This window comes from Apteryx rowi, unplaced genomic scaffold (assembly GCF_003343035.1).
Source record: "Apteryx rowi isolate R43461 unplaced genomic scaffold, aptRow1 scaffold_807, whole genome shotgun sequence".
Lineage (NCBI taxonomy): Eukaryota > Metazoa > Chordata > Aves > Apterygiformes > Apterygidae > Apteryx > Apteryx rowi.
The window spans coordinates 242468-258695 of NW_020451102.1; the positions used below are offsets into that span (position 1 = coordinate 242468).

Here is a 16228-nt window from a genome sequence, read left to right on the forward strand (position 1 = left end):
GTAAAGAACAGTTAAGGATTTTTTTTTTTTTTGGCTTTTACTTTTTAATGCACATATGCTCTGTAGCGTCTGCATAGCCTGGCAGGCAGCAGTATGTAGATGAGGCAACATTGCCAGGAAGGGGAACTGTTGGAGTGTGCTTACCTGCATTTCTTATTTGATTCAGTGGTCATACATTCAGAGGTGTTGTCACTTGCTTTATTTGTCCAAATTAAAGGAAATTATGTGCAAAAGTCCACAACACAACAGTTCAAATCCATAATCCACTCAAATGCCACCTTCCCCATGCCTGTCCCCCTTTATGTGTGTTCCCCTCTAACATCCTCATCCTTGTCAGGATGGGGGTGAGACCTTTTCTCATGGAGCATGACTGTATTAATTCATTGGCTCTATGCTAAATGTGGTCCACTAACAGAATAATCTGGTAGGAACTAACAACACTCTTGTAAGTTTCTTAGCTTTTATAGAATTATTTAAAGCATTTTTCTGTGTTTAATAGAATATGCAGCATTTCTATTTCCCACATTTTCAGAAACCTGTGCGGGGGGAGGAAATTGAAGTTAAAATAGCTAAAAAGAATTCCTTCCTGATGGTGAGAAGGCAGAGAAGGGCCAGCTTCCTCACCTATGCACTGACAGCTGAATATTTAGACTTGGTTTGTGGGCCCTATAAAATTCTGTTGTAATGGATTGCAGATTAACACAGACACTGAATAATGCTTCTCCTGTGTCTACAAATACAGACTAATTTCAGTTCCTGATTGGAATGTATCTTCATGAGACCTTATTTCTGATAGATCATATTACCAGTTGGCAGGTTAAAAAAAGTAATCCTCATTGTACCAATTCCTGCTTCTCAACACGTGCTTTAACTGTTCAGTGAGTTCATGGTGGAAGAACATGAGTTGCAGAAGGAGAAGATTCAGGAAGACTATAATGACAAGTATTGGGATCAAAGATACACTGTTGTTCAGCAACAGATTCCCTCATTCTTGCAGAAGATGGCTGACAAAATCCTAAGCACAGGTAGGTGAAGATATGCTTCTGATGTAAGAACACTCTGAGGTAAGCGTTGTCGTTCTTTATGTAAAGACTCAGTAAATGTTATCATGCTTTGCCAGTTTATGGGGCTGCAGCTTCTCAGAAGAACAGAAAAATCAGGAAAAAAAAGAAAACCCAAATCCTGTAAGTAAAACAAAATGTGGGAAGGAGTCCAGCAGGAAGGGGAACTTGTCGTGTTACTGCTCTGTGTTTCAGGGGTACAGCTAGCTAGATGGAGCTGCATGACTGATGTTTGAACATGCTGAGTTTTAATTTGGACACTTAAATGAAACATGCCACCTGATGGTTACCATTATTCTTTGTCAAAAGTACTGTCTGGTAGCTGCTTCCAAAATGCAGCACCAGATTTCTGAGGTTTCCAGATGCGTGCAAAGGTGTTTTCCCACCACTGGGAAAAGAAACCATTTCTGAATCCTTAAGCATGATGTTAGCAGCAGAAGTTAAAATCCTGTCTTTTCTTAAAAGATATTTGAATTCTTTCCAGCTTTCAGTACAACTTAATGTAAACATTTCAAAACATCTCTTCTACTTGAAAACAGTGAATTGAAAGTTTCCCTGTTGGAGAGATGTATAGTTGGTATGAATATGGGTCATTATTTCTTCTTGCTTCTAGGGAAATATTTAAATGTTGTGCGAGAATGTGGACGTGATGTTACCTGCCCCGTGGCTAAGGAGGTCATCTATACTTTAAAAGAGCGAGCATACGTGGAACAAATAGAAAAAGCATATAACTATGCTAGCAAAGTTCTTCTTGATTTCCTAATGGAAGAGAAAGAGCTGGTGGCTCACCTAAGGTTTGATTTACGTTACTAAATTTAGTAAAGTTTAATAGTTAGCTTCTAATAGCAAACATAAGATTTTAAAGTTAGCTTTCTTTCTATGGGATATTATTATTGAATTTTCTCTGCTTTCATTAGAAATGTTGGCCTGAAAAAAATAAGGTTTGTTTTTTTTCCTGGGGAAAAAAAATAGTGTAGAGTCATAGAAATATTGGGTGGAAGGGACATCAGTTTGCCTATGTGAATCAAGTTTTTAGTTTGTTTTTATCTTCAGAAAATGGTAAAAAAGGGAACCTAAATATCCAGAAGACCAAGACAACAACAAATAGGTAGAAAACTGTAATGGATAGCTGCCTGTAAAATAGTTTGCAGGTGGGCCATAACCTGGTACTAGAGGTTCTGCTTCAAGCCAGTCACACAGACAGTGAAAAAAAGTGGTCTGAGCTTCATGGAACAAACCTTCTAAGGGAAGCAAGAGAAACTGCTGATCAGGAGACATAAGCTGTAACAGTAATGGCAACTGAAGTGAATGTGCCTAGCAGGCTGAGTGAGATTGCTTTGGGCCTGCTTTTTGCTAGGTCTGAAGAAGTTGTAGTCACAACAGAGGTATCTGCTCCAAAACTGGGAACACGACAGCTCCAGCTGAGTTGGTGGGAGGGATTACGAGCTGAATGGAGGAACTGGATAGAGGGGAAACCTGAAGATCCATGGTTCATTCCTTTGAAACTGATACCTGCCTGTGAAAGCCACCAGAGAACATGTCCTGTTTCATAACAGGTCATGAAAGCCGCCTGAGACCTGCCAATCATTAAGAAGATTCTACCTAGCCTTGCTAATGTCTGTCATCTTTCCAGACCCCCTTTCCTTAACAGGACTGTTGAAAAGATACTGGTCTCCAAGTTCTAACAGCATGTATCCTCTCTTGGGGCACAGTATAGCTTCAGCTTAAGCTGTTGCTCAGCCTCTCCAGCTGGGACTGATGTCTGTGACCTCCTTACCTTAGAAATAGACTTCTCTGCTGGATCTTTCAGCAGCTGTCCTGTATATATATATAATCTATGGGGCAGGGAGGCAACAGCTGCTTCAGCTTCCAGTGAGCTTTGAAGATTGAGGTGGTATGGCTATGATCAAATCACAGAGAAATGTGACGGATAACCACTTCTCATCAGTAAAATGAGAGTGCTGACTCTCTCTCTTCAATACCTATTTCACACCATCACAGAAATCTTGGTTGGAAGGGATCTCTGCAGGTGTCTAATTCAATCTCCTGCTTGAAATGTGATTATTGCCATCACTAGATCAGGTTTTTATTTGGGTTCTCACTGAGTGACCAGAGGCTTTGGGATATGTCCACAGCAAGTATCTTGCTTCCCTGCCTGTCTTTTCTCCTCAGTTAACCACTGACATTGTCACAACTTCCTTGTGGCTGTGGAAGTTACCTTGGTTCAAGAGAGTAATGACAGTCAGGGAAACTAAGGGGCTGAGTGTTATCCCGACCTAGCAGTGATCAGGAGTCTTCAACTACATTGTTTTATGGCTATGCTGATCTCATTTTTGCTCTGAAAACTGCAGGTATCATTTGTGATCTTTGGCCAGATGCTATTTTCATCCTCCAACTCTTCTGTGAACTGTTTCCAAGTTCCTGGTCCACTGCAGTTCACTCTACTTCATGCCAAGTGAAGATTGAAGTTGATACATCATATTGCAGCAAAAGTCAACACAGATACCCGGAATACTTCAAAAATCAGTACAGATACTTGTTCATTCACAGGAGACCAAGATCCTGCTCTGAATTGGCAACTGCCTCTTGGGTGGATCTTGGCTCATTGAAAGTTGCTTTGCTGTTCAGGATAGCAGTATGATCCTTTGCTCAGCAGTGTAGTGCATGCTTTTTTACTTAAGGTACATTTTTAAAGGAAAAAAGAACAGCAGCAGCCCTGGTCCGACTGCCCAAAAGCATCCTGACTTTGAGGTGAAGGAGAAAGAGGGGGCATGTATAAAAGATTAGGCTCCAAATGGATTATTTATGCTGTGTGTTCTGTGTTTAGAGAGGAATATTTTGTGATCAAAACCAGCAGGCTGGCTGAATTGATTGCTTTTGTTCCTGTATAATTAGTGTTATACATGGATACACTTGGTCTTTAAATACTTAATGAATTGTCTCTTCATTTTCTTGAGCAGATCTATAAAGCACTATTTCCTGATGGATCAAGGGGACTTTTTTGTTCACTTCATGGATCTCACAGAAGAGGAACTTAAGAAGCCTGTAGATGACATTGTAACTACTAGGCTAGAGGCTTTGCTTGAATTAGCCCTGCGAATGAGCACGGCCAACACAGATCCTTTCAAGGATGATTTAAAGGTAAGAGTATGTGCAAGCAGAATATAATTGAATTTGACCAGAAGACCTGCTATGTACTGGGAAAATCTGTGTGCCTTTAAGAACTTTTCAGAAAGTGCAGTGAGGGAAAACAGAGCTGATGACCGTACTTCTGTAGATCTTCTCCAGGTAAGCTTTTTCATCCAGGTTAGCAACTGGAAGCACGCATCCTGGACAAGGGGCTGCATTTTCTTGGTGATGTCTGAACATAGAGAAGGTGCTTTTGGGTGGCATCAGAACGAGATGGAAGCAGTAGTGTGTCCATCATGCTTATTCTCAGCTTGGATACCCACTTCAGAGTACAAGAAACTACCTGATTAGAAGTCCTGCCCAGTAGTAATTACTGCAGCTCGACTGAAAGACAAGCAAAATGGTCTTCTGCTCCAGTATTTTGTAGATATGGAGAAGCACGGGGAGTGTGCGATCTAAATAGACCTGATAGAGGCCGAGGGCAAGGGAAGGCAGTCAGCTGAGTAGTATGTAGTATGCTGATAGTTAAACACCTCCGTGGCACGGCTAGGGTGTCTGCTGCAGCGCTATTGAGAGCATACCTTTCACTATTGCTTCCTGGGTTGATTTGGTGACTTGGGAGTGACTCTGATAATTTGCAGTTGGCACAGGTGTTCTGTCACACATCTGTTGCTATGCGGTAGTTGTTAAGTACCCTGTGGCTTCATTTTATCCTGCTCTTCATTTCTTTACAGATTGACTTGATGCCCCATGACCTCATTACACAGCTCTTGCGAGTTCTGGCCATTGAAACGAAACAGGAGAAGGCCATTATTAGTGCAGATCCCACAGAGCTCACTCTCAGTGGTCTGGAAGCATTTTCCTTTGACTACATTGTTAAGTGGCCTCTGTCCCTTATTATAAACAGGTAGTGTATCAATCCACTGAAGGAAAACAAAACACAAGCTTTTCCCTGGGGTTGAAACCTGTTTCCAGAAAAAAAAAAGGGGGGGAAGTCTGTATCTTTCAAGTGACATTATAAATTTCTAATTAGCAGGGATTGCTTTGGGGTTGTTGAGCTGCACTTGCTCTGCTTGTAGACTGTAGGATATGGACTGTCCCTTCAGTGAAGCCTTACCAGACCATGTATAAGGCATTCAGGCTTCCATTTTAAATAGCAGGAGGATGTAGATCAGTCGATGCTTTCTCAAACTGGTTGCTGGTTTTCCTTGTGACCAGTTGTCTGGTTTTCATTTGTCTATGGCTTTCTGAAATATCTCCCCTGAGGTAAAGTGTTCTAGGTTAGATCTTCATTTGACAGTAGGCTGTTTTGAGAGGATATTTGTGTAGGAGCCAAACATTTCTCAAATGTGGAGGGCAGAAATAATGCATTTGCTGGTAGCCCTGGTCCCAAACTAGAAGGATACAGGCTTTTGCTAGAATTGCTGTAGCAACTGTTTTGCATTTGGTTGAGTTATGAGGCACTGAATGTTTCATTTTTCTGCAGTGGCTTGCCCCTGCTTCCCCAGAGAAACACTGGCAATCCTGCCACTGTGAGCTAAGACAGCTGAGGCAGGCAGTGTTATGTGAAAAAGGTGAGAGATGTTAGCTGTTAAATGCCAACACTTAGTTTAACCCTTAATTTCACCTTTAAAAAAATCAGTCAACACTATGTGACTTTTCTAATGACATGATCCTTTTGAAATTATGTCTCGTTCTTAATAGCAAGATGGGTGCATTAGCTCTGATGGTAACTATGGTAGTGAAAATACTATATGGTGAGGTTTCACAAACTGTATCGACTGGAGCTCTGTAGACACCTACGCTGAAGTGTCTGAATGCAGACCTGAATCCGGTCCCTGCAACTATAAATAAGCATCCCCATCTGCTTCTGACAGTGAATTGCTGGCAGAATAACACTGCCTGTAGCTTGGTTACAGTTTTTCTTTATCTTTTTGGAGAATCCTGGTAAATTGTTTAGGCAATCCTAGCAGTCTTAGCACAATGGGTACATGACTGCAGGCTTTCAGCCCTCCATCCCAGCATGTGTGTGAGTGACCTTTTGCCAGTGTAGCCCAAGAGAATCGAAGATGGAGACTGGTGATGTACCCAGTAGCAGGAAATATGGAGGAGGGACTCCCTGGAGGGGAATTTTTCTTTGAGATGGTTATGAATGTGATTTTTTTCTTTGGTTTGCATTGTTTCAGTACAGAACTGTGGGTGTCTGAAGGCGTAAGAAACATACTGTGCAGAGACTGTTTGCTTTTGAGCAGCCTCAGTCTTCACAGCTTTGCCTGTCCATCAGAGCAGGATTTGATCTGAATGGTTTTCTCCTTTCTTTTCAGGAAAGCACTAACAAGATACCAGATGCTTTTCAGACACATGTTCTATTGCAAACATGTGGAAAGACAGTTATGCAATGTTTGGATCAGCAATAAGACTGCCAAGCAATTCTCCCTGCATTCAGCTAAGTGGTATGGCCATTTTTCCTGGTGATTCATTTTTCAAGTTTTGGTTTTCCTTGTTACTAGATAGATATCTACTAGATAGGTACATCGTGACATGAATTGGGTCATTTTCATGTGAAACAGATCATTACGTATTTCTGACAGGCTGAGAATGTACAACTTTTTATGTAACATTTTAGGTTTAAGTATGAAGCATCTGCTCGATGAATCTTTGTGCTGCTTGGCTTTCCTCTTTGTTGGCACAAAGTTTCAAAAAGGAAGAGATGGTCTTCAGGATTAGCTCATTATACACTGAACAGTTACAGCTGAGGACATCTGTGCATGCATCGTCTTGCTCAACACTTTAGCATGAGCACAATTAGTAAGGACCCCACTAGTTTAAGAGCAACACTCTTCTCTTTTGACCAGACTATAATGATGCTGCTAGCAAGAACTGGTGACCAGTACACAATTTGGCTAATGTTGGGGGGTTTTGGTCTGATAAAAGTTGAGTAAGGTAGAATTGGTGGGATGTTTTCCTAGAGAATCCTGTCTTGTTCCATCTATGAGGGTAGATTTTCATCTTTGGATCTGCACTCCAGGTGCTGTAGATGCTAATTTGGAGAATGAGACAGATCTCCCGGTACTGCAAGGCAGTACCTTCTGCCTTGCTGCTGGCACTTTCTTGTCATGTAGTAGCTTCAACTGCCTTAGGGCTGACCTCAGCAAACATGGCCTTAGTGGTGGTTCTCCTATAATTGTAGAGGTGTTGATGGTCAGGACCTCTGGGGGTCTCTAGTCCAACTTCCTGCTCGCAGCAGGACTGTCACAAGCACTAGGTCAGGGCAGCCATGGTTTTGTCTAGCTAGTCTTGAAAAGCCTCTAGGATGGAGATTCCCCCATCCCAGGTGACCTGTTCCAGTTTGTTGATGTCAGGTTTCAGTCTGGTTTCCCAGAGCCTAAACAAACTATCATTGAAAGAATCTCCTATTTAATCCCACCATTTTATTTTAAATGGGTAATTGTATTAAATTCCCTAGATAGCAGGTGATTTGATTAAATTATTTGTATCCCTGGAATGTATTGATGCAATAAACAGAACATTTTTTAGTGTTCATTTAACAAGTAAATGCTTATAATCCAGAAAGAGACATGAACCATTGTTCATGTTATATTTTGTCCTGTTAACAAATATATGTCTCACTAGATAGTTATGCTAGTAAAATGGCTTTAATACTGTCCATTTGTAGTTGAATATGAGCAAATATTCAAAATAATTGTCCACTGTACAACAGATTCAAAAAAGTTAACCGAGTAATTGAGGGAAAGCCATTTAAATATATTGAAAATAATCAGTGACGGTTTGCATTAACTTTACAGTCCCTCTCACACTGCAGCAGTGCAATTGCTAAGACAGAAATATTTAGCTGTGCTTTGCTTTGCCGTGCAAACTTGGTTATAGTTCTCAGTGGCATTTGCTATCCCTGATTTGTGTGGGTGTAATATCTCCCCTAGGTTTGCTGGGGCTTTCACACTGCGGCAGCGGATGTTGAATTTTGTACAGAATATTCAGTATTACATGATGTTTGAAGTGATGGAGCCAACATGGCACATTCTTGAGAAGAACCTGAAATTGGTGAGTGTGTGGTGAAACAAAAGTTTCAAGTTACTGAATTTAACATAGGAAAAAACTCCCAGTTTCAGTTATTGCAGATGACTCTTAAACGTTTTGTTGGAGGCACTGCCTTCACCAGACACTTCTTCATTTCTGAAGCCTTGAGGGTTGCTGCAATCTTTAGTAGAGCATTTGTGTCGTTGCTGTGTACATGAAGGGGTGCTCTAAATAGTAGTATAGTGGTACTGATTCAAAGCTGCCCATGGTATGAATATGCATACAAGTTGTCACTTGAAGCAGAGGAAGTTTTTGCGAGTAGGCAAAGTTCTTTGAGGCATGCTCCAAATGTGTGTTTGCTTCCCATCATCCTCAGAATCCTTCAGGGCTTTTAAATCTCTGGGAAGGAGGGCCTGGAGCATGCCCTCTACCAGGGCTTTGGCAGGAGAAGTCTAACCATAAGCAATGTTGCGATATAGGGACCTGCGAGGTGAACATCTCAACACTGCCAGCTAAGTCAGGTGTCTGTTTCAGCAATTGCTTTTTTGCACAGTCCTTCAAAACTGCTCACCAGGGATGAGATATCCACAGCTTCTAGCTAAAATCTTCCTTGATTTAAATAAAAGCATCATTTCTTTACAAATAGAGCATGCAGAACTGGCTCTTTAACCTCCTTAAGCAACAGACTGGGGTAGTTCTTCCATTCATTTGCATTTTAGGACAGAAAAGGATGGTCCTTACCAGTCTGATGCAATGCCTTATGCCACTTTTTTCTTTGTCAGAGTTTTTTCTTGTGAACTTCCACACGAAGCTCTGCTGCCCTCTTCCTAAAAATGCAACTAGTATCTTCATCTTCACAACATCTTTGTCTTCATCAACACAACTAGTACCTTCATCGCATCAGAGAGCCGCATTTATCCCTGTTCTGTACTAGTTGTTTGAAAATTATGTTTGTTTGTTTGCTTGATCACTATTCCTGATGAAGCTGAGCAGGTACCTTGGGAATTTTAGTCCTATGGCTCTTTCCTAAGCTTGACTTGTATTCTCAGCCTGTGCACATCCCACAAAATTATAGAGTGGGAGGATTTTTTTATCTAACCTTGTTTAGAACTTAGGACTGAAACAGTCCATTGAAGTAACAGAGATGGACTAAAATTTTACAGAACCCTTCAAAAGTAACATTTCCCAATTCCTCATTTTGTTCACCTGCATGTTTTAAGCCCTGTAAACTTACTGACCTTTCAGGTTCTCTGATTTCATTTTCTCTTTTCCATTCATTGTACCTGACTTTACTGAGATCGAAAAGATGATAGTAGGTGAGCTTCAGGGAGTGGGCATGACAAGCAGATTTAAAACCAAATGATCATAAAACAGGTAACTCCATTCTGAGCCTCACTGCCAATGGAAGGTTTGGATGTTTGAAGTAATTTGGTTGAAAAGGTGATGTGACAAATCAAAGATGAAAAGCCTGTGAAAGGCTGTTGAATACAGTAATGCAAATACAGGCTCCAGCTCAGAAGGTTCCTGGAAGCTGGAAGATGTTTAAGAAGTACCTCTACATGCCCTAGTGCATCTCCTACAGGTCATTGTCAGGGGCCGAATACTGGGTTAGAGCTTTGGTCCAGTGCAGCACAGCAGCCCTTGTGTGTCAATTTTTCATTATTGTGCTATCCTGTAACAGGCTTCTAATATTGATGATGTCTTGAGCCACCACACAAGCTTCCTGGATAACTGCCTGAAGGACTGCATGCTAACCAACCCAGAGCTGCTGAAGATCTTTTCCAAGCTCATGTCTGTGTGTGTCATGTTCACAAACTGCATGCAGGTATGTACAGCATCCCCATATTTTCTACACCAATGCCAGCTGCTTTGGTTGCCGGCCAGCTGTGACTGTCCCTTCTTTCAGGTTGACACCTCTTGTCTTCAATACACTTGGAAGAGCCTCTGTTCTTCCAGCCAAAAGGAATTATGAGCTTGACCACTCATATCCACACCCTTTCTCAGAAGTGTTTTTTGGGGCTTTTCCCTCTTCTAGGTGCTGGTTTGTCGATGTTGGGATCAGGTTCAGATGAACTTTAGCCAGTCCTGCAGTGGAATTTGAGGTGTAAGTTGTAGGGCTCTTTAGTTTTTGGCATGATCTTGTGAGGGCCAGGTGAGGACTGGCAGGACCCATGGAGACTGATCTCCTTTGTCAGGCTCTAATCAGTGTCTCAGGGAGCCCATAGCCAAACATTCCTTTGAGTTAAGTGAGCTTTGTCTGTTAACATTTTAAATCTAATCTCAGAATTAGCTTTCATGGGGATTAGCTCATTGCAGAGCCAGCAGAATCAAGTCAGTCTTGTGCTTTGTCATAATGACAAAAATAGGCTCTAATTGCTTTTCCAACCCGCTGCCCTTCCTAGAGGTTCACCCAGAGCATGAAGCTGGATAATGAGATGGACCGGCTCACCTTAGAGCACGGCACGATGCTGGGTCCACCAACAGAGGAGGAGCGTGCTGAAGAGACTGCAAAGAAGAAGCTGACTAACAAGGTGCAGCACTGGGTGGACAGCTGGGCCCTTTCCTTTCTGAATGCTGCCTGGGGTTTCAGTCTGGTTGGAATGGCTCTCTTACCTTCTAGGGATCCAGGGCACCTCTGGCCCTGAAAGCAGTGTCTTTGCAGAGTCGTGGACAATTTTTGAGGGTAGCGTAGAGCACTGAAGCTGCTCTCAAAAAGTCTGCTTTCAAGACTCTCTCTTCCAAAGCAGTCACTGCTATCATTTTTAAGTTTTTAGCTGTATTTTCAGCTATGCAATGGGTATCTACATCTAGGCTTTCTGTGACTCAATTCTGCTATTTCCCTAATGTTCTGTGACAAGTGAGCCAATTAGCGGCAGAGTATGACTCCTTCCAGACCATCCCTTTCATGGCTGGGCTGTCTTGTTCATATTTTCCCCTCTCTAGATGTGCACTTAATAAGCAAATTGTTCTGTGTGCTTTGCTGTTAGTAGGCTGCCTCCTATCTGCTGGAACCTCACTCTCCACTTTGGCAGACAGCCCCTGGGGCCATCCAACTGCAAGGCAATCAGAGTACTCCAGAGGTTATAGCCTGGTTTAGGGGACACTCCCTTTCTGCTTGCAGACTTTTCCTGCTGCTTGAAAACAAGCAACAACAGCATATATATAAAGATAACTCCGCTCTACTGGGATGTACTTTTGGGGGTTCTCCCAGATAGGCAGGGCAAGGCTTTTAACTGCCCAGGACCTTGCAGTTGTTTCAAAAAATGTATTTCGGTGGCTAAACAATTGTCAAGTTTTATGGCAGTATTTTTGTGCGGGTCTGGAAAAAGGGAAGGAGTGATTGCATCTCTTTGGCAAGTGTGAATCAGCAAACACATGGGGCCACTCTTACTTTCTCCTAACAGCTTTTAGCAGAGCATGCCGACAACCTGCACCTGACATCTGGCTTTGAGGCAACTATCAACAAGTTTGATAGCAATTTCTCAACGCATCTCCTGGACCTGTTGGACAAACTGAGTGTTTACAGCACCAATGACTGTGAGCATAGCATGCTCAACATCATCTACAGGTGAGCCAGTAGTTTTCTCTCAGTAATTTCCTCTCCCGTGTTACTCAGCCCAGGAGAAATGATTGCTGTTTATAACTGTGCATGTCTGCCCCATCAATGAGCACACTGAAACAAGAAGCATTGCTTTGCATTTCAGCCCATGGCTTTAAAAATATATATACATTTATTTGAATTAAGTGAAATTTGTCTATTAGTGTTGTAAATCTAATTCAAGAGATAGTTTTCATGGGGATTATCTCACTGTGTAGACAAACTTTTCCTGAATAAGCTTATTCAGAATACAGCATAAGTAATCCAGGATGAGAGAACTGTGCAAGGAATTTGTCAGAAATGGCTATTTTGTTTTAAATTCACATCATGCATTTATTTAAATAAGCATCCGTAAATATGTTTAATACTTACCAGCTTTTTAGGAATCAAAATTACTCAAGTAGTACCTAGAAGTCCAGTACACAGTATTTTCTATCAGGTATACTGTAAGAATCAAGAGATCCAGGATTTGCTGCTGCTCTATAACCTCTGTGTTTCTTTTTCAATAAAATGGGGAGCACAAGGGCTTCTTTGAAATGATTCATATTTATATATGAAAAGCTGCTATAGAGGTGCTACATATTAGTGTTGTTGGGCTTTTTAAGATGTGTTATACTGTGGTGTAGCATGAAGGGACCAACCTTGGTATTTCTAGCTTTGATGAACCACAGATAATGCTTTAGGACCATTATCTTCAATTGAGCATGTGTGCTATGCAAACACAGTGCTTCTCGCTCTGTGATTCTGCTACCAGCACTTTATGAGAAAAACTGAAATAACTGCAACTATGGAGTTTGCTGTTGGTAGTGGCTTTTGGTGTTTGTGGCTAGGATATGTTTTTCAATAGTTAAACACCAGTAAAACTTAGCAGCCTGCAGATTGGAAATGCTCAGCTGAGGCATGCACATGACTGCAGAAGAAGAGGGCAAACGAGGGTCAGGAATTGACATCTCAAGAGTCACATTGGTGGAAGTCATGTGTTAGAGTTGTTGGACACTAGCCATTCCACACCTGGCAAAGGCTATAACTCGTCAAAGATGGTACTTGCAGACTGTTAGGCATGTATGAAAAACACAATTTCTTTCTGTGGTTACTTATTTTTTCCAGTGAGGAGGCGTGGTATAGGCATAATTTATAGGCTAGGAGTTTATAGTATCTAAAATATTTAAAGACCAATTCTTTTTAAGTGCTTGTTCTATGTTTGTATGCATAATAGACACACTAGCACTGTAACTGTGCGTGTGAGCCCAGGACACTCAAGACTTATCTTTTTTGTCATAGGTGTCAGGCAGGCACACAGAACAGAGCCGTCTTAACCATCCATTAGTTTCTTGGTGCTGTCTGTAAGTCAGTGTGTAGCCTTATTTTCATGTGTAAGCAATCGTAAATAATTCTTACAGGACTTGCTAGAAATTAAGGTCCTTTTTAGGTGTTGATTGTTTCCTTTCATCTTTTTCTGAGGAAAGGCCCTTTGTTTACCAAGGAGATACTCACCAGTTTTAAGAATATTTTCCATCTAAAGTTGTAATGCTTTCAGTGGTAGATATGCTAGAGTCTGCCATTGGTGGTATGTAGTCTTGTTCATAAATGTGCCTGATAACTTGGTAATCAGATATATTTTCTTTTTGCTTTGTTGTTGTAGGGATTCCTGTCCCAATCTCTTTTATATTTAGTGCAGAACATACCAGGTCCTTATTTACTTCTTCTTAACTGCTTAAGGATACATGGGGATAAACAGTACTTTGACCATTCTCCTAACTGTACTTTGTCCTGTCTTCTGTTTTCTTTAAGTATAGCCTTATTGTTCTCTGCTTTATTTGGTCTTTGTGAACTGTGTTTTTTGCTGGTCATTCAATCTTCAGCTTAATCTTCAGGAATCACAGAATCACAGAATAGTTGAGGTTGGAAGGGAACTCTGGGACCTCTGGTCCAAAGCCCCTGCTCAGGCAGAGTCAGCTAGAACAGGTTGTCCTGGCCACGTCCAGTTGGGTTTTGAATGTCTCCGAGCATGGAGACTCCAAAACCTCTCTGGGCAACCTGTTGCAGTGTTTGACCACCTTCACAGTGAAGAAGCGTTTTCTTAAGTGTTTTGATTTGTGCTTATTGCCTCTTGTCCTGTCAGTGGGTACCACTGAGAAGAGTCTGGCACCATCTTCTTTACACTCTCCTATCAGATATTTATAAGCATTGATAAGATTCCTCCCGAGTGTTCTCTTCTCCAGGCTAAACAACTCAGCGCTCTCAGCCTTTTCTCATATGAGAGATGTCCCAGTACCTTAATCGTTTTTGTGTCCCTTTGCTGAACTCATTCCAGTAAATCCATGTCTGTCTTGTCCTGGGGAGCCCAGAATTGGGCAGAGCACTCCAGGTGTGGCCTCACCAGTGCTGAGCAGAGGGAAAGGATCAGTTCCCTCAGCCTGCTGTCAAGCTCTTCCTAGTGCAACCCAGAACATCATTGCCCTTCTTTGCCATGAGGGCACATTGCTGGCCCATGTTCAACTTGTTGTCCACCAGGACCCCCAGGTCCTTCTCCGCAAAGCTGCTCTCTCCCTGGTTGGCCCCCAGCCTGTACTGGTGCAAGGGGTTATTCCTCCCAGGTGCAGGACTTTGCCCTTCTGTTTGTTGAACTTCTTGAGGTTCCTGTCTGCCTATTTCTCCACCCTGTCTAGGTGCCTCTGAATAGCAGCGCAACCATCTGGTGTATCAGCCCCTCCTCCCAGTTTTGTATCATCTGTGAACTTGCTGAGGATATATTTGGTCCCATCATCCAGGTCATTAATGAAGATGTTAAACAGTATTGACCCCTGGGGTATCAGCTCCTGGGGGACACAAGTAGTCATTGGCCTCCAGCTGTACTTTGCGCTGCTGATCACAACCCTCTGGTTGTGAACTGGCAGTTCAGCCAGTTTTCAGTCCACCTTGCTGTCCATTTCTCTAGCTTGTACTTCATCGGCATGTCTATGAGGATGTTACAGTAGACAGTGTCACAAGCCTTACTAAAGTTGTAATAAACAGCATCCACTGCTCTCCCCTTATCCACCAAGCCAGTCATCTCACTATAGAAGGCTGTCAGGTTGGTTAAGCATAATTTCCCTTTTGTAAATCCATGCTGACTACTCCCAGTCACCTTCCTGTCCTTCACTTGTCTGGAAATGGTATCGAGGATTAGTTGCTCCATCACTTTCCCAAGGATCAAGGTGAGGCTGACTGGTGCGTAGTTCCCTGGATCCTCCTCCTTGCCCTTCTTGAAGATAGAGGTGACATTAACTTTCTTCCAGTCCTCAGGAACTTCACAATGACCTTTCAAAGATAATCAAGGATGGCCTCACAATGACATCGGCCTGCTCCCTCAGCACTCGTGGGTGCATCCTGTCAGGTCACATGCACTTGTGTATGTCCAGTTTGTTTAAGGGTTCCCTTAGCTGATCTTCTTCCACAAGGATAAGTCGTCCTTGCTCCAGACTTCCCCTCTTGTCTCATGGGCCTGGGACTCCTGAAGGCTGGTCTTACCAATAAAGACCAAGACTAAGAAAGCATTTGGTACCTCTGCTTTTTCTGTATCCTTTGTTACCAGGCCCCCTGCAGTGGGCTAGCCTTCCTTTTGCTTATGTACTTGCAGAAGCCCTTTATGTTGCCCTTAACGTCCCTTGCCAGTTTCAACTCCAGGTGGGTTTTAGCTTTCCAAACCCCATCCCTGCCTAATACCATGGCTCTTAAAGCTTTCAGTTTCTTTTTCTAACAGTATCTGACAGTGCTTTCCAGGATTCCTGGCACCAATCTTTGAAATGCTGTTCTGTGAAGAGTTCCAGCAGGAAACTGGGCTTTCAGTTGTCCTTTACTTCTCCTGAGAACTTCCTGACCAGCAACTACCATACATTTAAACAGCCACTGACCTCCTCTGTTGGCACCAGTCTACCTGAGGAGTCACAGAGCTGAGACCAAGGATAAACACTGAAATCTTTCTTTCCTGTTACCATTGGTGCTTCCAGGAGTGGAGTCTAGCCTACCAACTCCCACAGCACTATAAAGAATTACATGTCTTTCTTCTTCCTTGGAAGACAGTATTTGTCATGAAAAGGAGGACAGTGGTACTTGCAGACATCTGAAAGGGGATGTGATGCCACAGGACTGCTTGTTGCTCTGAAGTCTGCTGCTTCCTTCCCCTGTCAGGGTTAGAGTTTATCTTCCTGCCTCCAGAATCACAGAATCGCAGAATGGTTGAGGTTGGAAGGGACCTCAGGAGATCATCTAGTCCAACCCTGCTGCTCAAGCAGGGTCACCTAGAGCACATTGTACAGGATTGCATCCAGGTGGGTTTTGAATATCTCCAGAGAAGGAGACTCCACAACCTCTCTGGGCAACCTGTTCCAGTGCTCTGTCACCCTCACAGTGAAAAGGTTTT

The 16228-nt window shown here is 42.5% G+C and overlaps 1 protein-coding gene across 3 annotated transcripts in view; it reads left to right on the forward strand.

Annotated features, from left to right (window-relative positions):
* Positions 1-16228, forward strand: part of TUBGCP2 (tubulin gamma complex associated protein 2) — a 35020-nt gene that overhangs the window by 13693 nt on the left and 5099 nt on the right. For all 3 annotated transcript variants that reach the window (XM_026089278.1, XM_026089279.1, XM_026089280.1), the window contains 9 exons: positions 880-1025; positions 1675-1855; positions 4022-4202; positions 4925-5097; positions 6515-6643; positions 8132-8252; positions 9910-10053; positions 10631-10759; positions 11633-11796. In XM_026089278.1, the coding sequence (XP_025945063.1) occupies positions 880-1025; positions 1675-1855; positions 4022-4202; positions 4925-5097; positions 6515-6643; positions 8132-8252; positions 9910-10053; positions 10631-10759; positions 11633-11796 (1368 nt within the window). The remainder of the gene's footprint in view (positions 1-879; positions 1026-1674; positions 1856-4021; positions 4203-4924; positions 5098-6514; positions 6644-8131; positions 8253-9909; positions 10054-10630; positions 10760-11632; positions 11797-16228) is intronic.